General features: G+C 34.3%; 1 protein-coding gene across 6 annotated transcripts in view; it reads left to right on the plus strand.

Moving 5' to 3' along the window:
- The window catches only part of SLIT2 (slit guidance ligand 2), a 257,772-nt gene that overhangs the window by 162,385 nt on the left and 70,564 nt on the right, over window positions 1–24,823 (plus strand). For 4 of the 6 annotated variants that reach the window (XM_084518845.1, XM_084518849.1, XM_084518847.1 and 1 more), the window contains exons 8-15: window positions 2,369–2,532; window positions 4,980–5,118; window positions 20,180–20,251; window positions 21,015–21,086; window positions 21,620–21,691; window positions 23,537–23,680; window positions 23,809–23,972; window positions 24,726–24,749. In XM_084518845.1, the coding sequence (XP_084374971.1) occupies window positions 2,369–2,532; window positions 4,980–5,118; window positions 20,180–20,251; window positions 21,015–21,086; window positions 21,620–21,691; window positions 23,537–23,680; window positions 23,809–23,972; window positions 24,726–24,749 (851 nt within the window). The remainder of the gene's footprint in view (window positions 1–2,368; window positions 2,533–4,979; window positions 5,119–20,179; window positions 20,252–21,014; window positions 21,087–21,619; window positions 21,692–23,536; window positions 23,681–23,808; window positions 23,973–24,725; window positions 24,750–24,823) is intronic. The other 2 variants (XM_084518846.1, XM_084518848.1) reach the window with 1 other exon arrangement.

Below are 24,823 nucleotides of genomic sequence, written 5' to 3' on the forward strand. Positions count from 1 at the left end.
AGAGTAAGAAATTGATGTTTTTTGAAAGTCAAAAATTTGTTTTACTTTGAGCTATTGAATAGGTCACATTTCATTTAGGAACATGGAAGAATCTTTGATTGGCTGTCAGATGTGATAAATGGGAAATCTTTATGCTTTTATTACTGTACTGCTAGCAGACCTAATTAAACTGAACTGGCTCTCCAACATTCTCTGTAACATAAAATTATAGGATCATCCGGTAGTGCTATTATAATTAAAGTTGTGTCAGCATTTACAATAAGGTTCCCATTTTTAGAGGTTATGACTTTTGCAGAATACTTCTTATACTGGAAGAATACTAAAACAAAACACAGTGATAAAAGTGTATATGCAAGTGATACAATTTGGTGTTATTTATTCTGTTTATACTGAACTAAGAATAAATGTACACTGTGTTAATCAACAAAACCAGACTCTCTCAAGGTTTAGTTCTGACACAATGTCAAACAGACTTTCCACTGAAGTGGTAATCAGAAATGAATGGGATGTTCCTATCACAGTTCAAGAGTAGCTTTTGTTGTTAAAGAATTAATTTTGCAAAGAGCCTGTCCATTTTCTTTTATGCATGTTTACTTGCACAAATGTTTTAAATCATTAGTGCTATTGACTTAAGTTAGCATAACATTAGTAACTGAAAAAACTGCACTCAGGTGAGTAGTTCTGTTGACTTCATAACAGACTTGTAACTATTCTTGTTTGGATAAATGCAAGAGCTCTTGAGTTGTACTGACCATGGGCTTTGGTGGCCTCACTTATATTTTGAGAATAGAATTTCATTCAATTCTTTTGTGTCTGAGACTTGAAAAATTGAATATCCATCTGTTCCTCTTTCAAACTTTGAAATCCAGTTTATATTCTGAATTCCAGATTACAGTGAATCAAATTAGCAAGTTTTGTTATCATTTACATTTTTTTGTGGGTTATTTTATCTTTTTAATATTTATTTTAGAAGCAAAAGAAAACAGGCACATAGTCCTAGATTATAGCTGTAATATCCCATTTGCAGTCCGAATATGCTTGTATAACCGTATTAATTTCAACGGCATTAGTTCAGATTCGCAATGGTGTTCTTGCCTACAATTGGCCACAGATTGTATTGAATGTGTATGCTGTATTCTGAGCTATGTTTGCAAAGCACCCACACAAGAATCAGTGCAGGAAAAGGCGTTGCCTTTAATTCTAGTCATTTTTTGTAAATAATTTAACTCAGTGTTTGTTTTTTTTTTTTTTTTTTTTTTTTTAAGTCTTTTGGTTTTGTTGGTTTATAGCACAATTCATGTTGCTTTAAGGACTTTCTATGGACTAATTAGACTTCTTGTTTAAATTCTCATTTTCTTGCACTTTCTTTCCAGTGATTTAGTTAGGATTGAGCACATTATCTAAAAGGGACCAAAATGACATTATTCTGTTATGGATGGTTCTGAGTAAGGATTTGATTTATAACTGTGGATGTCTTTTTCTGTAGTTTGAGAAAAACGCAAGAGCCAGGGAAAAGTTAGAGCCAGAGGAAAGTAATTTACCAAATTTAGTGAATACATTTGTCTGATGTTTTATCAATGGCAAAGTGCTTTCTGCCACTTGGCAAGGAGCCGTGGTCTTGTGTCGGTCTCTGCCAACCAAGAGGCGACTTCCTTAATTCCATTGCTTGCTGCCATTTGGTCTTTAAATTTCAGGCATTGCTTAGGCTGTATTTCCCTAGGAGCCAAAAGCAGCTAATCCCCCTTTCTGCGATTAAACAAAAAGAGAGGAAATCAGAAAAGGGATGTGAAAGAAGGTGTTTTATATTGAGTTATTACTCTGTCTTGTTCTGCAGAAAATGAATATGACCTGTTAGAGGGATTTTGCAAGCTGTTTCTATAGAGACTGATAAAGGACAGATTTAGATGTATCTAATTGGAAACCAAATCTTTTATTAACTCTTTCTTTTTGACAGTATATTATCACTATAGGACACTACAGTGATATGTTACTTTGGACATTTCTGTCTTATTCATCATTTGTTCATATCTGGACTAAGACCTCTGAGGCAGCTTTCAAGCTCGTGTGTTTACTTTTTTCTTCAGACAAGAGGAAAGAAACTATAGGTAGTTTACTTTCTTAAGAAGTCTTCATCTTTTTTGTGATTTAGACCACAATTAAAAGGTCATTTTGCTGCTTGTATAAGCTTTGTTTATTAGCCTGTAACTCCCAGACTTTTAATGAAAGATGTAAAACATTAATCGCTCGTTCATGATTTTTGTTAGTAAAGCAGCACAGTTTGGTGCTACAGGGGGGAACAGGAAGGATGGGTTGCTCTTCTATTTCTTCTCCCCAATTTAACCATATGGTCACGCTTCTTCTCATGCAGTCGCCTTCACTCCAACAACCTTTACTGCGACTGCCACCTGGCCTGGCTGTCCGACTGGCTGCGGCAGCGGCCTCGCGTCGGCCTCTACACCCAGTGCATGGGCCCGGCCCACTTGCGGGGGCACAACGTGGCGGAGGTCCAGAAACGGGAGTTCGTCTGCAGTGGTAAGGGCAGCACATTTGCACGGCCTGACAACAGCTCAGCAGGGACTGTTCATGCTATGCCTTGCTAGCTTTTGCATAGTTTTTTGTCTTTTTTTTTTTTTTTTTTTTTTTTCCTAATTTAATGAAGCTAATCATTTTTATCAGTATTTGTATCTTCTGTCGCGGTGCTTCTGTCCTTACAAATTTTGTGTGAATGCTGCATAGCCATCATAAAGAGTGGGGAGAGAAACGAAAAATGATATAAAAGATACACAGACTGAGAACATAAGGCCTTTTAGTACTAAGGAAAAGGACTTTAGTTAAAAGGATTAAAAAAAAAAAAAAAAAAAAACAGGTTGTTTTTTCTTTTTTATTTTTCTACTTCAGTTTAAACAGTTTTCTGAAGCCCCAATAAACTTCTGAATGTTACTGGTATGCTTTTATGATCTTGTGGGTGGCATCCCATGGCAGGGGGTTGGAACTACATGATCCTTAAGATCCCTTCCAACCCAAGTGGTTCTATTATTCATTCTATGATTCTTTAGTGCATCAGGTTGTTTTCTGATGTGAAATGACAAAATGACAAACGATTCAATACTAATCACATTTTCTCTATTTATTTTTTTTCCTTTATTCATGTCTCCTAGATGAGGAAGAAGGCAAGTTTATCTTTCTTATTTAGATATTTTTAAACTTGATTGAAAAATTTCTGTAAACTTTACCTGCTGTTTCAAGGTTCCTCAAAATATTGAAAAACAACTGGAAAATAGCTGTCTGTTCATTCATTCAGCAGGACTGCTTCTACTAGTTAATTTTCTGCAGACCCCCAGATCGCTATTGCCAAATATGCCAAAATTTACACAGATCTGTTTGTGGTTTTGTTTGTTTGTTTTTAAACAGCTTTATGCAGTTTCTATCCATACTGAACTGCTTCTAACATCACAGTATAAGGCACCATGACATCCTAACATGGCAAATGATAACCACATTCTTACCATACTTCAGCCTTTTATGTATACTTAAAAGAGCTCCTAACAAAATCACTTAAAGTATCTTGTTTGTAAACTGCATAGTTTTATAACTTGGACACTAATGCTAATTTTGAAGATGGGGAATGACCATGTTTTATCTCTGGATCACTGTTTGTTTTTTTGTTTGTTTTTTAAGTAAGATGGGTGAAATATTTTTCTGTTTGTTAGTTTTGGCAGCTGTTTGCACTTTCGTAACAGATACCTTAACATTAAAACAAATGATTATATTGCAAACTACTATCTCAAAAGACCAGCCTTTCCAGCAGAGTAATTTTAAAACTTGAACAGTTATTTGAAGTTGTAAATAGGAACAGCACTGGCTGCAACGTTAAAGTGATATGTCATACGTTATCAGTGTACCCTTTCCATCTTAATATATGACATAAAATACAACAAGACAGATTTCATAGTCCAGAAGTTTTTTTTTTTTGGTTTGGTTTTCCCTAGGTGTCTCAAAACAGTCTCTAGCTTTTTTACCTTAATAGGAAAGAAAACGGGAAAAAAGGGGGAAGGGGGGAGATTCATGCCTTTCTCGTGCCTTCATGCCTTCCATATCATTACAAAACAGTAATTTAAATCATTAAATCATTATAATAATGACATGCTCTACTTAATATATTATGTATTATATATTATAACATGCAACCTATTTGCAGGAAAATGTAATAAGATATTTATTTTCTAAAAACATATCTAAATATGTGAGTATTAAGGTTACAAGTAATTATAAATGCCAAATTTAACATAAAACTCTTAGGGGATGACATGAAGTTGTATAAATTCATGGCTGCCTGACTAGTTAGGAAGACTGTTAAACTGGGGGAGAAAGTCTGTTGAGCTAATACAGAGTGAGAGTATAAACAATGTAGTCAAACTTATTTATTTATCTCTGTGATTGGATGGAATGGTCATAATTCCAAACTTGTCTGTAACTGGTGCATACACTGAAGGATAATACTCATTAATGAGTATTTGCAGAACTGAACTAAGAGAAGAGCTTCAGTGTTCATGGCAAAGTTCATTAATTTCTGTTGACATTCATTTTTAATACACAAAATTCTGAAAACTGAGTAAAACAATAATTGTTTTTAAAACCACAGAATAAATAAAATATACCTAAAAAATGGACTACACTTAGCCTTCTTTAAAAAAGTGATTTTGAATACAAGTGTATGAAGTAACTGAGAAATGATGAAAGAGCCAGCATAGTAGTTGAGCATTTTTCTTTAATCTCATTATTGTGTCAACATGTTGGTATTAATTAGGTATTTAAAATAATGCAATTTGAAATCATGGATAGGAAACAATGTTTATTCTTTTAAGTTCTGTTTCTATTTTTTCATGGAGGTGTAAAATGTGATGTTTTACTTTTGAGGTAAACTGGATTAATGCTTGACAGGTTTATACAGTTATAGAAGAAACTCTTTTCTTTTGCAGGTCACCAGTCTTTTATGGCTCCATCCTGCAGTGTCTTGCATTGTCCCACTGCATGCACCTGTAGTAACAACATTGTGGATTGTCGTGGAAAAGGCCTTACTGAAATCCCAACAAATCTTCCAGAAACCATTACTGAAATGTGCGTAATCTGATTTTTTTATTCTTTCAATGAACTTGCAGAGAACAGTTTTGTCTTATGTACTCATTGTTGTTATTTGTACAATATGCGTTATACAGGGTAAGAATTTTGTAGTGCACATTCACATTCAGAAATAAAAGGAATATATAGATACATGAAAATATTTAAGACATATATGTTCTCTTACGAGTTAGTTTTATATGTATTACTCACAACTCGCAGTTAAAACTGCATTCTGAGTTGGTTTAAAACTAATTCATGAATCCTTACTTTTCTGCAAGTAAGTGGCTTCTCAATGCAGGCTATAAACTCTGTTGCTTTCACTGTTGCTCACTTTCCATCACCTTATTCAAGTCAGAGGAGCATATCTTGCAACAAAGACAAGAGACCTGCATTGTTCATACTAAGTATTCTGCTAAAGCTGCCTCCTCAGAAGGATAGTTTAAGAAGGCAAAAGTGTGGTGGTTGATTGCAATCTGTGGTATAGTCATTGTGTTAATACCATATAGCCGTGGTTGGAAGAGCATGCATGCTGATAAGGTTTCATGACATGGCATAAACAACAGCAATGTCTACAAAATGTGCAACTGCATCCTTACCACCAAGCAGAGTCATAGCAGTGTGGCTGAGAGGCTGTGTGAGTATATAGAAAGGCTGCTGTTGTGTTGTTGCAGGGGAGGAGCAAAAGCAAAAGGTGAGTTTACAAGGGCACAACTAGAGATTGCAAGCATGTTCCTAAATCTTTATTTTAAGGGTCATCAGTCCCAAAGAAATTATAGGATATAGGAGTTACTAGTTGACCCTGAATTCACTGTCAAAAGAAATGACCATGAGGCAAAAGCAAATGGGAATTTACAGAATGGAGATGTGTATCATCCTGTCTTCTGCTCACCTGTTGCTCTAGGTAAGAAATGCTGATGTGTTTTAAGCATTTAACAGATGTCCAGCATTTGGTTAAGCATTTAACAGATTGCAAACTGAGGCTAGATGTTTCCTGCTAGACTGCACATTGTTCACATCGCAGAGTGAGGCCTTTTCACATGCTGAGGTCCATAAGCCATTAATATTGCTAAATATGTATGCTTAGGTGCTCATATAAATATGTATAATATGTGTGCTGTGTTATATGTATAGATCATAGTCATACGCTGTAAACTATCTGATATCTCTGTTGTGTATCTAGTTCATAAGTGAAGTTTACATTAAAAAGCAGATTGCAGTGTTTTGTACAGTTAATGCCATTCATAGATAATACACAAATAAACATACATATTCAAAATCTGGTACAAGGCAAGTTAGGACATTACAAAGGCAAAATTTAGTATTTATTTTAAATGAAACAGGTATGTACCATTGAATGCCAGTGTGATGAGAGAACTGGACTTCAGTGATTGACTTAGTTTCTGAGTAAACAGGAGGATTGAGATATGATTTGAGTCAGTGATAGGCTGCACTTACCACACAGTGAGAACAAAAGTTTCCAGTTGTGTGGAAAGTAAGGAGAGAAATGTACAGGCAAAGAAGGAAGAGAAATAAGGGACATGAAAAACTTTGAAAGTCAGGGGTAAACTCAGTGGAAGAATTAGAGTAAGGGATTTTGTGAGTATTTGATGAGAATCACTTAATCTTTGCTGCTTCCATGTCAATAGGCTGAAGATGAGTTGAGATTTCAGTAAATAAGCATGTTTTAAAGGTTGTATGGAGAAAGCTTTACACTTTACCACTTTAATGAGAGGAAAATAGTGAAACTTGACAATTTGCATAGCTTTCAAAAAAAAAAAAAAGAAAAAAGAAAAAAAGTTTATTCTTTGAAATATCCAATCTGCGTTAGAATCTACCGTGTTCTTAATTGTCAAGTTATTTTAAGCTGATAAATTGAAGGAGGGGAGGTGGGGGTTCAAAGTTTCGAGCTTTAAATATAGTCTTTTAAAATGTCATTAATTTTCTTTGTCTTTGTGAAGGATTATGTATTAAGGTACATAATTTGTCCTGCCACCTTCTATTTTCCATGTCACTCTCATTCCTCTCTTATCTAAACTAAATGTTTCATGTCCATTCAATCTTTTCGAATGCCAAAACCTTTGATTTCTAAATTAATCTCCTCCTTTCTCTCCAAACTCTTGGTTTTCTCAATTTTTTGACCTACATTGACCAAAGTTGAATAAAATATTCCAGATGACAGTGAAACATCATTTTATATGGTGGCATTTTAGTTTCCTTTCTGCTTTCTGCACTGTAATACTTGCTTTCCTTAACTGCCAATATCCATTGCAACACACCTGCCATTGAAATGACCATGAAGACCACGAAAAGTCCTAGGTCTTTTTTTTTTTTTTCCTCTTAGCTGTTTTTGTCAGGAACAAGAATTTTATAGATGTAATTTACAGATGTAATTTACAGATGTATTCCATCCACATATAACCTTTATGTTTCTGAACACTGAATCCAGTTGTGTATTCCTTTTTAAAGCTGCTCTGTGAAAGACTTCAGTCTCCTCTTCTTTTATCTAACTTGAACATACAGAAAGGTTCAGATGATCGTATCTTAAAGCTATTCTACAATAAAGTGTGTAAAACCTTTGTTTTTAGAGAAGTACTTTGCAACTATTGTTTATAACAACCCTTTATGATTAAATTACAAATAATGATTGTATCTCATACAATAATGCTTTTTTTTCACTTATTTCTATATGTAATTGTTATATTTGTGCCAAAGTGGTAACTGAAAAGAAGCACTTGAAGAGATGAGACCGTGTTGTCACAGTAGCTTTAAAGAATGCCAAGGAGCTGTTGAACATGGAGGATAAGAGAGACCTGAAGTGTATAGTGAGCACTGTATTTCCACCACCATTACACAGTTCTTTATAATCTTTATTACACATGACTTTATTATCTTAATCACAGTTTTGAGCATATGCTTTGGCAAGAGCTCCCCAGTTCTCAGGGAGAAAGGGAAAGAGAAGCAAGCCGGTTCCCTGTTGAGTTTTTTGAAGGATGTACAGAATTAACAGCCAAATTATTATTTATTCAGTGATTTTATAATATCACCATCATTAGATTCCTGTGCGCAACATTGGCATTATTCTACCATTTCACATGGGCCAGATGTTCTCCAGCCTTTTCAGTATTTTTTTCCACAGTCATCTTCGGCATTTTTAACTGAGTATTCTCTTCTGATTTTATAAATGTACTTTATTGACAGGAACATTTGAAAAATCCATAGTACTTGTAAGTTCCCTTAGTCTGGACAACTTTCTGTGTCCTACAGTTGTAATAGTTATCACCTGTTTATAGGCTGTATTTGCAGAATCCAGTGCTCAGTACTACCAAGCTGTCATGTCATGCTTCAGCCAACACAATGGTCCACAAACACCTCCGGGGTCCGCATCTTTCCTATATTTTGTCTTTACCTAAATTATCTCATGTGAATAAACTTCTCCTATTAGAGTAAGATTAAACTTTATTGTCAGCCCTCATGGATACATTTGCTAAAAATTTCATACCTGTTTTTTGACAGATATCACATTTCCATCCATTTCTGCTTTTTCTTTCTTACATGTTCTTACATGTACAGAAGGTTAGTAAGAATATAATCTTTATATGGTTTCAAAAAGTCCCTAATCCAGTTATTTTTTTCTTGTTGTTTTTGTGAAGTTTGCCCTCAAAAAATACTCATGTTTTTTGATGTTTTGTGGTGTTCTCCATCCATTTCTTCCATCTGTTCTCTCAGTGGGAAGCTTGACCTCAGTACCTTATGAAGCTTTGATTTCTTGCTCTTTGCCCAGCACAAGCTTCCTTTACATAAAATGTGTGTCTGCACCAAAATACTTTGTATTTGTTACATTGTCAGTCCATGTGAGACAATGCTGCATAAAGTCTAAGTGGTATTAATTATTTTATTGTTCTCTGTCCTCCTGGTTTACATAAATAAACTACAGGTTTTAATGTGTATGTTCCATTTCAACAAATTTACTTTTTTTTTTTTTTTTTTTTTTTTTTACTTTCTGGGAGTTGATTATTTATGTAACAAGTTAATTGATGTGCCAAAAACCCTTTAAATGAAATATTCAATTACTTAAGTGTTGAACATTTGCAGTTTGAATTGAGTAAAAGTTTGTATGTCAAAGCTCTGTATTAGCTCTTTGAGGAAAAGGAAGGAAAAAGGCTTTCTCTTTAGAGCATAATACTGATACTATGACTTTGTATTGTCTTGGTAGTTCTGCTGGATAACCTTTTGGGGATGACATTTTAAGACAGTAGGAGCTGTCTTCTCTGCTGATGGCTATTGCCTCTGTAGCACTGTAGCAGAGTTGGCAGACTATGTGCTTGCATGGCTCTTCAGCCTCCCTGTTTCTGAATTTGGTGTAATAGCTGAAGCCACTGAGGAAGAGAAGCTGAAGTCGTTTAGGAGGGAGCAGGTGTTCTGTGATGGTGGTAGCAGGAGGAGCCAGAGCTAGCTGCAGAAACAGTGTTTTAGCCCAGTGCAGGTGGGTTTCCTAGTGAGCATCAGGGTGCTGGTGAGAGGGTTTTGTTGTACCACTCTGTCTGGCTTCTCAACTGTTGCAAAAGTCAGTAGCAATTCCCATTGTGTGCAGTCAGTTATCAGCCAATGCATTGTCTGCCTGGTACCTCTTGGGAAGATGCCTTCAGTAGCAGGGCTGCTTATCTCCAAGAAGTTGCCAGTAAAAATGGAAGGAGAATAAAGCCTTTGGTGGTCATCTCTTTCTCACTTTCAGTGTGATAAAGCTCAGAGGAAAATTAAGAATTCTGTATCTCAGTAAATGTAATTCTTCATCTTTATTGACTTAGTACAATTGTATCTGTACCAGCTATACCTATTCTGCAAAATTAATTCTTCTCTTTTATTATCTAAATAAACTCTCACACAGCTAAAAATAAGAATACCTAAGCTTTTCTTCTCATGGTGAGTCCAATCAATGCTATATTATTTGAGAGAAAAGTATTTCACATTCCATGTAGTAAAAGATAACTTGATCACCAAGACTCCCTTAGTTTTAGTGTATCCACTAATTCTAGAGGAAGCACAGAAATAAAATATAACCTCTCTAGGCGATCTTTAAAGGTTTCACATTATGAGTGACCTGCAGGAAACATTTTGGGAATGCTTCCCGTAGTTCTACTATTTTAATGCCTGTAACTGTAAATGTTGTGAGTCCAAATACATTGACAATAGATGTTACATATTAATAGTTTTCAAACACTTGGTTTATAATATATCATACTTAAGCCTTTTTTTCACTTAAGCAAAGCATGATATAGTAGCTATTCACTTAAAAAAATATTACATATTAGTAGTCTTCAAGATTCTGCTATTTAGTACGCCTTGCTTAAGTCTTGTCTTATGGACAATCTCAAATCATGAGATAGTATTTATCCATTAGAAACATCAAAGAATCATAGATTGCTTTGGGTTGGAAGGGACCGTAAAGGTCACCTAGTTCCACCCACCCCTGCCATGGGCAGGGACACCTCCCACTAGACCAGGTTGCTCAAAGCCCCATCCCACCCAGCCCTGAACACCTTCAGGGATGGGACATCCAGAGCTTCTCTGGGCAACCTGTGCCAGTGCCTCACCACCCTCATAGGAAAGAATTTCTTCTTGATGTCTAATCTAAATCTACCCTCTCTTAGTTTAAAGCTATTACTCCTTGTCCTATCACCACAGTCCCTGATAAAGAATCCTTCTCCAATATAATAAGTCATAATATGACTTGGTTTAGATTTGTTGTTTATACCTCTTACAGAAATTTGTGTGGGAAGCTCTTTCATTGTCATGTTTAGTCTGTTGAGTTCAACCGATTCAAGTAGTCTAATATACCTAGCACTTTCCTCTGCCATATAGCTCTTATATTAAAGATATTATGGGTCATTCTTAAGGTTCAAAACTATTACTTTAATTGGTTTTAGAAAGTATAGCCTTTCCTAACAGTGATAGCATTTATCAGCCTCTATGCAGGCATTCCTTACACATTTTAGTTTTTCAGCACCATTAATCTCTTTTCATTTGGTTGCATTTTAGAATCCACCTTCCGCATGCAAGTTCTTTAAAAGGTATGCAGAAATAATTCTGGTTTCCTTCAAATTGAGACTTTTTGGCACATGTTCAAACAGACTATCAGAAGCCTTACAAATGGTGACCCAGCAGCAATTTTATTAAATGTACTGATACCTTTTCTCAGAATGGTGTGAGTGAGTGACAGGCTCTTATTTCAAAAGGAGAGGCCAAAAAGCCATTAATGAGCTACCCTACCTTGTGAAAATGCTCTTCTTACATTCTTCTGATTTTCTTTTCTCTTCTGTGGCTTGAACTAGCAGTCAAAGTGGTTCTAAAACCTCTTTCTTTACAGTAGTGTTATGAATAAAAGAAAATAAATACATTTGCAATAAGTGCTGCTGAGGGTGTTGATTTAGTGGGGGAGAGGAATGACCTGGTTTGATGACCACAGCTTTGTATAAATGACTATTTAAGCAATCAGGCATGGAATTAAGTTGATTTTTTTCTTCATTTTTGTTAATATGAAAACCATTTAATTAATCGTAGGAGTAAATTGTTTTGTTTGTTTGTTTATTATTATTATTATTATAGAAGGATAGGAGTCCTTACAATGGTGATATTGCAAAGAGAAAGGTTTGTTGAAAGGGATGGTGAGTGGGGGATTGCCACTGTTAACTAAGCAACAGTTGTATAAATAATGTGAGTCTTTGGAACGGACAGAAAATACCCTAAACCATATAATGTAAGAAATGAAAAAACATACGGAATTTTAATCAGGAATTTTAACAATTCACCTCTGTAAACTCAGTGTAGTGAAAAGTCACTGACTTCTTAATTACTGTGGCCTTCAAGATAAAGTTGCTTGCTCTTTTCAGTGGAGCTTTCTAACATTTGAATGCCAAAACTAGAAACTCTATGGCTGTTTCATGATAAGTTTATTTATATTTCCCTTGACAGTTTACTAATTTGTCCCCTCAGTTGTCTCATCTTATCTTCCTAGTTTCTATTATTTTTCTTCATGTTTTCATCTTCTTCCATCTCAATCTCCTATACTTTTTAAGTCTGTTGATTAAAGATTGTGTATTATGTCAAGCACTCAACTACATCTTTGTGAGCCCTGTGATATTAAGCAGGATTAAAATCTCTTGAGATTGGTTCTCACAGAAACACTCATCTTAAAGGAGAAGTAGGGAAAAAAGAAGAAGGAAAGGAGGGGAAAGGAAAACTCTCCGAAATTAGGTCTGACAGAACTGAACTTGACAGAGTTTAACCAAGATAAGGTAAAGAGTGACCTGGTCACACTACCTGTGCTTTGTGTAAATTCATAATTTTATCTGAGAACTGGAAGCTGTATGAATGAATCTATTCCAAGCTAAGCTTGGCATCTATACAATTACAATATTTCTGTTGTTTCTTAAAATTTTTCCTTACCTGAAAGTCCAAAGTACAGCCTTAAGTCTATTACAGCCTTATGTCTATTGACCAGGGAGTCTCTTACACTGAGATGCAAAGATGTCCCGTTACAGAGAAAAGTCTCTATTGGTCTTAAGCAAATTTATTGAAAAAGTTCAAAGACTTGCATAAGAAGAAAACTCAGAAACATCCAAGACAAAGCAGCTTGCTCTGGTTTTAGCAGCTCAGAGTGTGATTCAGCTATCTACGGTAGCCTGACAGAAATGAGACCAGATCCTGCATGAAGATGCAGGGTCTTGAAAAGAATGGGTCTGAATGCTGAGGGGAGGATGCAAGAAGTTACAAGACATTTTAGCAATGACTGTTTTTCAAAGTCTGTATTTGTTTCTGCTTTCTAGTTTAAATCAAAACATTGGTCTTTTTAGTTAGTAAAACTAGTGTGTAAGTCCATTACGATATATAAAAACAAATAGTGTTTGCTTTATCAAAAATGAAGAAATTTGCTAAAATCTTAACATCTTTTATGTAACACATACATATAAACCAACAATTGCATGCGAGTAGTGGAAAACACATCCGCTTCAAGGCAATGTCTTGAATAAATGTGAAAAATTAAAATTATGTAAAGGAATCTAGTGAAGTACTTCATTACCTTAATGCATTTAATTTTGCAACACAGATTTAACTGAATTACTGTTAACTGTTTGGGATTCGTACCTTAATATTTTTTCAGGGAAAACTTAAAATATATTCCATTTGACAGAAAGAGATGGAAGTTTTTGAAGCTAATAGATTAGGCTTTTGCTAAATTGACATCTAAACCTGTCCACTTAGCACACAAGAGAAATGATTTGTCATGCTCTTACTCAAATATCTCCTTAATCTGACAATTACTGGTAAATCATGGGGCTTTATGGTTTTGTTTCTTTTTTATTTCTTATTTTGGTTGTCAGACACAGTGTTTTCTATAGGTAGAAATTTAAATTTAAATCTTGAATTTAAATTGACCAGGACACACTCTGTGGTGGAACTGGTGCAGTGGCAGGGTATTCTTCCTTGAAGGTGGAAATAGAAGAACATATCTTTCAGCCTTAGCAAACTTGTTGTTTTTTTTTGTTGTTGTTGTTGTTTTTTGTTTGTTTGTTTGTTTTGTTTTGTTTTTCAAAATGGAGGAACAACCTCAGTGCTGGTTTCCAGCAACTTTGGAAGTAGGTACTGGCCAGAATGAACACCACATTGTTCCACTTCTGGGAGGTTTGTGCATGTTCTGGTGGTACTGGGGTACGTTGAGGGACTTCTGCCAAGAGAAATAAAATAAGTCAGGCATGCTATAAATGAATATTTTATACAGCATGAAGAGAAGCTGGAGAAGGCCTATCTAGCTCTTCCAGAAAAACCCTCATAGCTTTCTGACAGCTGTGCTACACTCCAGAGGCATCGTTACTCTTAGATTTTATTTTTACATATGATTCTTCCTCAGCAGTAATGTGAATGAAGTTACTGTAAAAGAAACTGAACATACCAACTTAGAATCATAGAACCATTTTGGTTGGAAAAGACAATGCTGCCTTCATTATTTAAACTTTAGTAAATACATGGTCCCATAAGTGGCAAACATCTGTGGAAAGTATTCTCAGTAAAAATATTTAGATTTTTTGTGGTAAATTTATGGTGCATGCTCAGGTAGTGTTAACAGGTAGTGAGGACTACTACCACACTGTCAGCCACACAGAGCAATGGGATTCCCAAGCAGCTTGACGTGTCATCACTCATGATGAGCCGAGTGTAGCAAGATTACATTTATTTTTGTCAACTTAATACAGTTATTCTGAAGAGCTCAAGTAGTTTTTGTATTATAACAGCTCTCATCAAAAATAGGCTAATTAGAGAGGCTTTAACTTGACTCTAGGTGACTCAGGCTAATTGCACAGGAGGCACACTGACAGATGCTAAAGTACTGAGCAAATAATTCTTTAAGAATTGGTGCATTTTGCCTACAACCTAAATCTGTAACAATTAAGGAATGTAAAGCCTACCGTCATTAATGGTGCTGTAGGGTTCAGAGCATGAGATGGCCTTATCTGTGATGAAAAATTTAGCAAATGCAGGTTTGGGACTTGCTTTTAAATGTGATGTATTCTTTAATGGCTTTAGTACAGCAATCCTTGTTACTTTTTTGATGTAATGCAGACTATGGAGATGTCTGTCATTTGCAGTCAGTCCCCTGAGGAAATATTTGATAGAACAATTAGACTGGATGTTCGCGTTTTGGCAAGCTTTAGGGCAACATTGACAGTGATTCTTTATATGCAAATATTTAGGAAACTGTCAACCAGATTTATTAATACACAGAATTAGAGACTGAAATTTTAAAGTGCAAGTAATATAGTCATTCAAAATACATCTTTTGTTTTGTTAGACGTAGATGATATTACAGATTTCAACAGAATTCTTTTGCTGCTGAAGTCAGAAGAGACATTTACTGGATAAAAGCACTCTGGAGGTTCAGTTGTTGGGGAAAGAAAAAAAAAAAAAAAGAGGTACTTAGTATGATAGCCTGAAGGATTTCTTTAGCAAAGGGAGACCATTACTCCTTCCTCATTTTAAGAAAACAAACAAGCAAAAACAACAACAACCAAAAACCTGGCAGATGTTAAATATGATGAGAGATGTGTTGGCTGCATATTGCAGTTCTTCAGATTCAGAAGCTGCGCTGAATCCCATCGCTGAAATCTATTTTCTGTTTTCTGACAGCTGTTTTTGCCATTTACTTTAAAAGCAGATGGGGAAAATGCAAAGAAGAGCTGTCAATTTTATTACCATGTATAATCAGCATCTGTGCAATATATCAGACTCATTGCACAGCTTACACTTTCTTCTCTGTAGTAAAAAATTCTTTTGGGGTTTCTCGACAATCTTCCTACGTGCTTTATGTAAATGAGTAGATGCTGGAATGAAGAGTTTAGATCAATTAAATGCTAAAGTGACTAACATGACCAAATTTACTTAAAACAAGATAAGTCCTGATTGATAATAAAATATGTAGTTAATTTGCTGCTCCATATTCAAATTAATGTTTTCTTAAGGAAGATGTTTTTATGGGCGTAGCACATCTCTATGCAGTATAAACTGTGTATCTTTCTCTACTGAGCAGGCTTGGTATATTGTACCCCACCTGCATAATAAAAGGAAGAAAGAATTTCATAGAGAACTGGGTGTTCTCTACAGCCGCTTTTCATGAGCAGAAGTCTTTCATAGAAATGACTACTTACAGTGGTAAAATAAGCTGTTTTGAAAGTGTCAGTATAAATAAACATGTCTGTCTCTAAGTGCGGAAGTAGTAATCACTAATGGTGTGCTGCAGGCTCCTAGCAGAGAACAGCATCCTCCTGGAAAGTGTCAAGGGATTTATGTATCACAAGGCTGTCTGGGGACATGGTGGGAAGAATCCGTCTACTCACTGGGGACCTACTTTGATTTGATTTGATTAGGTTGGAAATCACAACTGCAGAACCACCTTTGTTTCTTAAAATAGTAGGTGGTTGTACATTATGGTGTCTGCAGGGATGAGCCAGGGGGAAAGATTTAGAAAAAGAAATACTCACAGTACATTTCTTAAATAGGAGAGATTAGGGAATAGTCTTCAAAAAAGGTTTCAAAGGTTTCAACTAGTTTGGCAATGTTAAAAGACACTGAAACACTTATGTATTGATGCAGGACTTCTTTGAAGTGAAACACTAAAAGGAGCAGGAGACTCAATACTAAGAGCATTAATTAGCATTTGAGTGGTGATGGGCAGAGTACTTCTTATACATGAGGCAGTGCACGCTTTGATGAAGCATGTACTTAACTGTCTTCCTCCATTATCTTATCTTATTAAATATGCTACTAAAATTGACTGTGGCTTTTGAAAAAGAAACCACCAAGGCACTGTTTATGATACATGGATGATCATTTATAAAAAAGAATGACTTCTGGGATGACTTTGAAAGGCAATGCTATGCACAAAATTTAATACAAGTTTCATGGAAAAATACTGATATTAGCTTTTTGTTCTTCTCTAATATAATGGTACTTCGGGCCATGTCATTTGTGAGCACTTAATAGCAGACTTTTTCAGTAATAGATAACTACAACCCATTCTATTCCAGAATTAAAAATGTTTCATTTAATATGAGGAATTAATATAAAGGAGAGTTTTTAATTACTATGGGCTTTATCAGTAGAATGTAAATTTCCTTTAGATATTATTTTATCTGTGCTTTGTGACACTAGAATATATCTAATTAGATTTTCTTCTGCAATGGTGGATGCAAATTTTCACTCTGTGAAATTCAGCTGATTCTAGGAAGATAAAGCAGAAGATTAGAGGATAACAAAGCTTGAAAATGTGAATTTGATTTACTTTCTTTACAGACAAAACAGAGTATAAAAGATTTTTCTTCTGTATTTAGATAATCTCATTTTTCCTTTCTTATGCTAATCTCATTTTCTAAAATACGATGTCTTCCAGTGCATACACTTTAGCATGAGTTAATAAAAGACATAGATGCTCCTACTATAACAAATTATTTATCCAGAAGAGCGTGTAAATTTATCCTAGTACTACACAGTCTATCTGTTAGACTGTAGCTTTTTCACTAAAAGGAAATCTTAGGCAAAGTTGACATAGAGTTCATTTTATATATCCACCAGTGAATTGATAGTTCCCTTTATTAGAACTGCTAGAAAATTAGCTTTCAGAAATGTATTGGAGTAGGATTTCTTCAGGTTTTGGACCCATATGATTTGTAGACAAATTGGGCAGCTATAAATGAAATCTGCTATTCCATCTTCTCATATCAAATGGCATACATATATCCTGCAAGTTTACTTCCACTTATAGAATGAATGTACTTTTAGGTTAAGAGAGTAAACTGGAAAATACTTTGTGTCTTAACACTAGACTTTGTCTTTCTCAAGTTACATGCCATATCGTGTCTAAATAATAGTGTTTTATGTTTAAACATAAGTGAAAGTGGACAGGAGTCCTCCAGCACTAGCGCATAAGTCTGTACATTATGGACTAATAATATTCATACATGAGGCTTGTGGCAGACTGATGCGGGACTACCGGCACTGCAGTATCTGTCTTTGCCATACACACACAGGCGTGATTCCCCAGTGTCTCTCCAGCAATTCAAGTCCTCCTCTGTAATACAGCCTAATCCATTCCTGTCCCTTTTTAGCCACCCATTTCCAGTCCTTTGTGTATGCCCTACACATTTTCCTGTGCAAGAGATCCTTTGGCTGATTTTCAAAGCTGCACACCTGACAAACGTCCAGCCAGGCTATTCCTGGTGGTTGTGCAATCTTTTGCTGCCAAATAGTGTGTGTAATGGGAATGGATGGATAGTTGCTACTCCCTTCATGGCTGGATTAGTTTGGTTTCTCAGCTCCCTCCCAATGCTAATTTAAGGAAAGGTCTAGAAATTTATTATCTGGAGTTTTTACCTCTCTGTGACCTGAGCTGAGTAGAAAACTATCTAGACAGAAAGCATGTGTAATATTTTTTTTCTTGAGAAAACTCAGCTAAAAATGAAGCATAAGAATAGAAAATACTTGGCTCCAGTGTAACTAGTGTTGACCTTCAATTTAAGCAGGTTTTTACTTATTCAGATGTTTGCTTTCTACATCTACTCAAGTCTACTGGAAAAGAGTAACCTTGTCCCCTCATAGCCCATCAGTACTCTTGATCTGATGTAAAACGTGTTTCATAAGTCCAAAAGGCTCAGCCAAGGTGAGGAAAACGTGTGAAAGAACATCCTGTTTATGGAAAAAGTTAACAGTTTGGTACCATGGGATTCTCTGCAGTGTTTAAAATATATCTGAAAACTGTAGCAAGGTGACAATATTTTCTTAGTTAAGGACGTTTAAAAATATGAGCCTGTCTTAAGTTGCGTTAATAAAGTGAGATTTTCTGTGTGTTAGGAAGGGTTTTTTTTAGAGGTTTTCTTTCTTTTTTTTCTTGGCTTCTTTATACACCAGTCAAGAACAAAGCATATTTAGACATAAGAGATTTTGAGTATTAAATATATGAATATGTCCATCTGAACAAAACCTCATAACGGCAGCAAAAAAATCTTCTGTCCAGCTATAATCCAGAGAAAGTTATAAAAAGAAATAATTGTTATAAGAATAGTTACTTGTAAAGGCTTACTCAAAATGCGTATGTGAGCTTATTAGTTATTCACACATACAGATTCATATGACTCTTAATCAAAGGAAAAGTGAAACAGAAGAGTATTAATAGGACTAGAGTAAAAGGGAAAAAAAAAAAAAAAAAAAAAAAAACACAAAAGCATAATATTCCTCCATCTAGACTAAAAAAGGCATTTTACCCTTAACCCTTTACCCTAAATGGATGTCTGAATATTTTCAAATAGAGCGTTAATTTCTACAATTATGATTCATTCTGTGAAATAGAATGGTATTGTCCTTATATGTATAGATCACAGTAAGTTGATACCTGTCCATGAAAGAGGAAAATATCAAGCTTATTAGATAGCCATAATATGTATGTTTGAATAATACTGCCTCTTCCTGATGTTCTTTTTTTTTTTTTTTTAGAATAAATACTTTCAGTCTTTTATGTTTACATAATATAATGTTTTATTTATTTATTTATTTGTTTGTTTTCAGTGATAAGCATGAAATACTGCATTATGTGAACTAGCTTCTATTTTAAACATGATTTTTGCTGGGCCTGTTTGACTTGTTAGCAAATGCACCATAGGTCTGTATCAGCATAGATTTCCCATAAGCAAAGCTCTGTATGTTCAAAAAATCTTGGAAAACTGCTTCCATCAGCCAGTTCATACTCTGCAGTGTGTCATGTTTCAGTCACACTCAGTATACATACAAAGCAAATATAGCCAGCAAGATAAACTAACATTTTAGATAAGAAAAATTGTTTCAAGAAGTTATAGGTGTAGCTGTGCAATTCTAGTATTGTAGCTGAAAGAAAAGGTATTACATACTGTATGTAAAGAAATAATACGTGTACGTTGAAAAAAAAAGGCATTTACCCTACTGCAGGTAGCAACATATGTTATTTGTTCTGTAGGAACAGTCTGCACCATTTTTTGTGGTTTATATATTAGACTGAGTAACTCAGAGAACTCTTCATAAATAAATTTCTAAATAAAATTTACTATAAAAATTGCTGTATGTGAATCATAAATCGGGTGTCAAATAATACTAACTCAAATTTGAATATTTTAATTACACTTCTAGCTTACGTTTTACCAAAAAAACAAAAACAAAAACAAAAAAAACTTGTGTGCTCTGAAATTAACTTTCCTTATATTCAGGATGAAGATTGGGCTTTCATTTCTAACATTAGGTTAAAAGTTAAGTTAACTTTAAGTTAAAATAACAGAGAAAAACTATTACTTCTTTTTAATTAAAATCAAAATTAAATGACCTTGTTTCTCAAGGTAAAAGCTGTACTGAAAATGTAAGCAAAACCAGTGTTTTTTATTACAGTGTTTTCTAGCTTGTTATGGCTTTAAGTTGCTTTTGGCTTCTTTTTATTATTATTATTATTATTTGTGTGTGTGTGTATTTTTATGCTGATGCAATTGTTTTGCAGACGGTTAGAACAAAATTCAATCAAGGTCATACCTCCTGGAGCTTTCTCACCATACAAAAAGCTTCGAAGAATGTAAGTACCTGATATTTTAGATTTATTATTTTATCTATTTTATATAGAGATATAGGTATATTGATGTATCTAAACAGATTTAGATATAGAAATGTATACATGAATATATTATGTATGTGTATATATATATATATATAAATAAAAAATCAGTTCAAGATCATAGAGAGGAACTTCCATCAATGTATATAATGAAATAATTAAATAATGTATTTAAGTAATACATAATTAAATACTTAAATACATAATTAAATAATGTATTTAAGAAAGTTTGACTGCTGGATGATTATCAGATATGACAACGTTATTAATTATACCATATAGCATCTTTTTCCTTTTTTTTTTTTTAAAACCAAACATTAAAATTATTATGGTTTTACATAAAAGCAACATGTTACTGTACTCAACATAAAAATAAAATCATTGGGTATATTCCACTGTCATTTTGGAATATCTTTGAGACTGTATAGTCCTGCGGTCATTTCAAACAAAAAATGTTTATAAAAGATACATAAGCAATTAGGAAGTGTACATTTTTCAGTCTTTTTTTTTTTTTTTTTTTTTTTTTCAAAATCTATTTTTAATCATGTATTTGTTTTAATTTACTATCAATTTTGGTGGTTTTATATTCAAATTCTTCAGCGGGGTCTCACATAAGTATTTTAATTTCTCTCTCTTCCGCAGCTCATTCTACTTATGAATTATTTTAATGTTCACTATTTTTAAAATAGCTTGAATTAATTGAAGCAACTTTCATTTATTTCAGTGACCTGAGCAATAACCAGATCTCTGAAACAGCTCCAGATGCTTTCCAGGGCTTACGTTCACTCAATTCACTGTAGGTATCTATTTGACATGTGGAAACAGAAGCTAATTTCTCATACTCTTATAGTGAATTTATTTGAGATTTGTAGCTCTGCAGGATTTTTATATAAATTCAATCAATACTGAAAGCTGTAAAAATAGTTTCAGAATTTTAGAGTGATAATTGAATATTTTATCACAACTGGACATTAAAAAAAGTACATTTTCTTTAAAATATGTTCATGGCAGAGTTGAAGGAAATCAAAGAGTTTGTTTATCCCCCAGATAGTTTTTATTCTTAAAAACAGCAATCCACTTACAGAGATCCCTTGGTAAGGCTGCACACAGTGAGGTGCTGGTTCTGCTGAGAGATCCTTTGTGTGGCGTGTCTTTGGGAAAATATGTGATCCTGCCATCTCAAAGGAGCACAAGGATCTTGCAAGTATTAAGTCACTGCTGTTAAATTCACTTCATCAAAATTGAAAAGTTATTATTTTTATATTCAAAATTGCATTGTATATAACCTTCATAACAGCTTTGTTTGCTTTTTTTTATTTCATTGTACAGTGTCCTTTATGGCAATAAAATTACAGAACTTCCAAAAGGCTTATTTGAAGGACTCTTTTCTCTGCAATTGCTGTGAGTATTTATTTAATATTTACGCTATTTGGGGGTAACCCAGAAGGGCAGACTTGGTAAGAGATAATGCCTGGAAAAGTACTAGCAGGAAATCCTGTGCGTAAGATCAGAGTATAATAAAAACAAATTATGTTTAAGTGAGATGTGGTAGGCCAGCTTGCCATTCATCCACAGATATTTCAGTTAATGTCTCAGCCTAAAATAAATACAATTGAAACTATTATCTTCTTTGGAATTTATAATGATAAAGTATATAACATGACAATGACACTGTCTTGTGATGTAAATACTAAACAGTGTGTATAACATTGTAGGTGAGATACAGTAGAAATATTTGAATGCTTTATATACAGATAATATGTAGTGGAAGTACTATGTAGTTATGTTTTTAGTTGTACCCATGTAAGAACAGAGTTACAGTAAGTTTCATTGATGACTTTTAATATTTTTTGAGACTCTTCAGTGTACAATTCTTTGACTCTATGAACTCTACCTGCTGTTTCTTTTAACAGTTCAGAAACTCCCATGTGTAATCTTATAAACCATTTCTATTTGGATTTAATATTGGGAGTTAAGAGGAATGTCATGGTGATATGTTTATCAAATATTGTCAAGATTAAGTAGGAAAGGGAGTTGTATTGTGTGACAGATTTGTGAAATAGGCCATAAGACAACAAATAGTGCTTTTGGAAGACATTATCCTAGAATCACTGACTTGTTAATCTGAAGACTGGGTGAATTTAGTAAATGGCTTCTTCCCATTTGTTTAGAAGCCTTTAATGTCCAGAGTTTATAGCTGATGATTGGCTTTTATTAATAACTCATTGAGAATGTGTGTGTGTGGGGGGGGGGGGGGGAGAAAAAAAGAATTTCAAGATTTAGCACCACCTAGAGGTTTAACATTTTTATTTATTTTAGTCAGAAACTAAATGTTGGGGGGTATGTGTTTCTGTTTGCCTTTAAAGAGAACTTAGTTACAAAAACATATTTAAAATTAAAAAAAAAAAAAAAAAAGAAAGAAAAAAAAAAAAAAGGAAGGGACATATCTGAACTTTTGTTTATTCTATATTAAGAAAAAGTCCATAGCTTGATATATTTTGCATAGACAATACTTTAAATTTCTGCTTGCATGATGAAACTGTTTATCAAAGCATTGATTTTCAAATCCACCATTCCATCTGGCTGCAAATGGGAAAAATAATATTTTGTTAGAAAAATACAACTAATTGAATATCAAAATTATTTTCTTTTCAAAAGTATGAAGGAGTTGGTTTAAATTGACTTGTTTGTTTTAGCTTTAGAAGTCTGGGGTGTACAGGGAAGAAAAGGTTCCCTTTGAAGATGAAGGATCCAAGACAAATTTGGATATATTCCATGCCACCAGTTTTACTACAACTCTGTTAATGCGGCAGCATGCTGATTAGTAACATATAATTAAAAGTGCCACTGCACATCTCTTCCAGCTAATGAACACAGTGTTCAGTTCCTTTTTTGTTTGTTTGTTTATTTGGCAAAAGGAACTAGTTTTCCTTGCATATACTTGATTTTTTGAGCTTGTTTCTTTGCACAAATACCACATGCATAAGTTCTGCCAGCACATACAATGAATGTGATTGTAGCAGAATATACCTGCCCATTTCAACCGTAAGGTGCAAAAATTTCAAAATAATTTCAGAGCACCTAAGTAAGATATTTAAATTCACTGAAATGCCATATATCATTGTCAATATTTGTTCCTGCATTTCTTGTTCTGTATAAAATGAGTACAAAGAATTATCTGTGAAAAATGTTGAATCTTCATTGACACTGAAAAAATCTTTTATTTGATTGTCTTCCTTTAAACAGATTATTAAATGCCAACAAGATAAATTGCCTGCGAGTTGATGCTTTTCAAGATCTGCACAACCTGAATCTCCTTTCTTTGTATGACAACAAGCTTCAGACCATTGCAAAAGGCACTTTCTCACCTCTACGTGCAATTCAGACCTTGTATGTATGCTTTTGTTTATGGTCATCTTTGGTATGACTTCATATTCTACAGTGTACTCAAAATATCAGAAACTGCTGAGACTAAAGGGAAATAATGTGTGAAATTATTATTTTTTTCTTCATGAAAGGCATTTGGCGCAGAACCCATTTATCTGTGACTGCCATCTGAAGTGGCTGGCGGATTATCTTCATACAAACCCCATTGAGACCAGTGGTGCCCGCTGCACCAGCCCCCGCCGTCTGGCAAACAAAAGGATTGGACAGATCAAAAGCAAGAAATTCCGCTGCTCAGGTAATTTTCTTAGTTCAGCTGCTATTTTTCTTTTATTGGCAAAACCAGTGGTTGTAGAAGTTCTAATGAAGGCAGCTGGCTCTCTACAGAATTATTAAATGTTACAAAATCTTTTTTAGTTCTTCAGCCGAAGTGGGGGGGAAGTCATGGAAGTCATAGCCTATTGGATCACGGAACATTACTACACTTAACACATTTGGCACTATTTCTGAGTAGCATTAAATCTAACAAAGAAATGCAATATATAATACTTCAGAATGCAATGCTGAAGTTATTCGCTACAAACATCACTGACATAAATCATTTTGTACAATTTCCACAAGGCTCTGGAGTACGTGAAAGATCTAAAAATTTCTAGCTAAATATGGAAACATGACACATTCATTTTATACAAGGAGCTTACCTCATACTGAAATTTACTGTTTTCTTTTTCTAATCTTATTCCATTTCCTACTTACATTTCTCTAAATCCTTAACTTTTTGTCATATGGTATCCAGCTGTTCCAGGTGCATTTCACATTCTACAATTTATTCACTCTCAAGTGCAAATACCAGATGAGAACTGTTTGTTATCCATGTTCCGGATACATTTATGACTATTCACACTTCGTTGTTTATCAGCTCTTGTTGTGAATACACATTTTTTCATTTAATTATCTGTAGTTAACTGTAGTCCATACTTAATCTAATAAAACTCATTCTTTGCTTGCTGACATTCAGGTGCATCTTCTATTTTTTTTTCTCTTTATTTAGCTAAAGAACAGTATTTCATTCCAGGTAGGTTTGGCTCTGCAGTAAGATTGACTAACTGCAGATACTCTCTCCCTTTCCTCCCAAAAACAAAGTTTGTT

The sequence above is a fragment of the Aythya ferina genome (genome assembly GCF_964211825.1).
Source record: "Aythya ferina genome assembly, chromosome: 4".
In the NCBI taxonomy this organism is placed as follows: domain Eukaryota; kingdom Metazoa; phylum Chordata; class Aves; order Anseriformes; family Anatidae; genus Aythya; species Aythya ferina.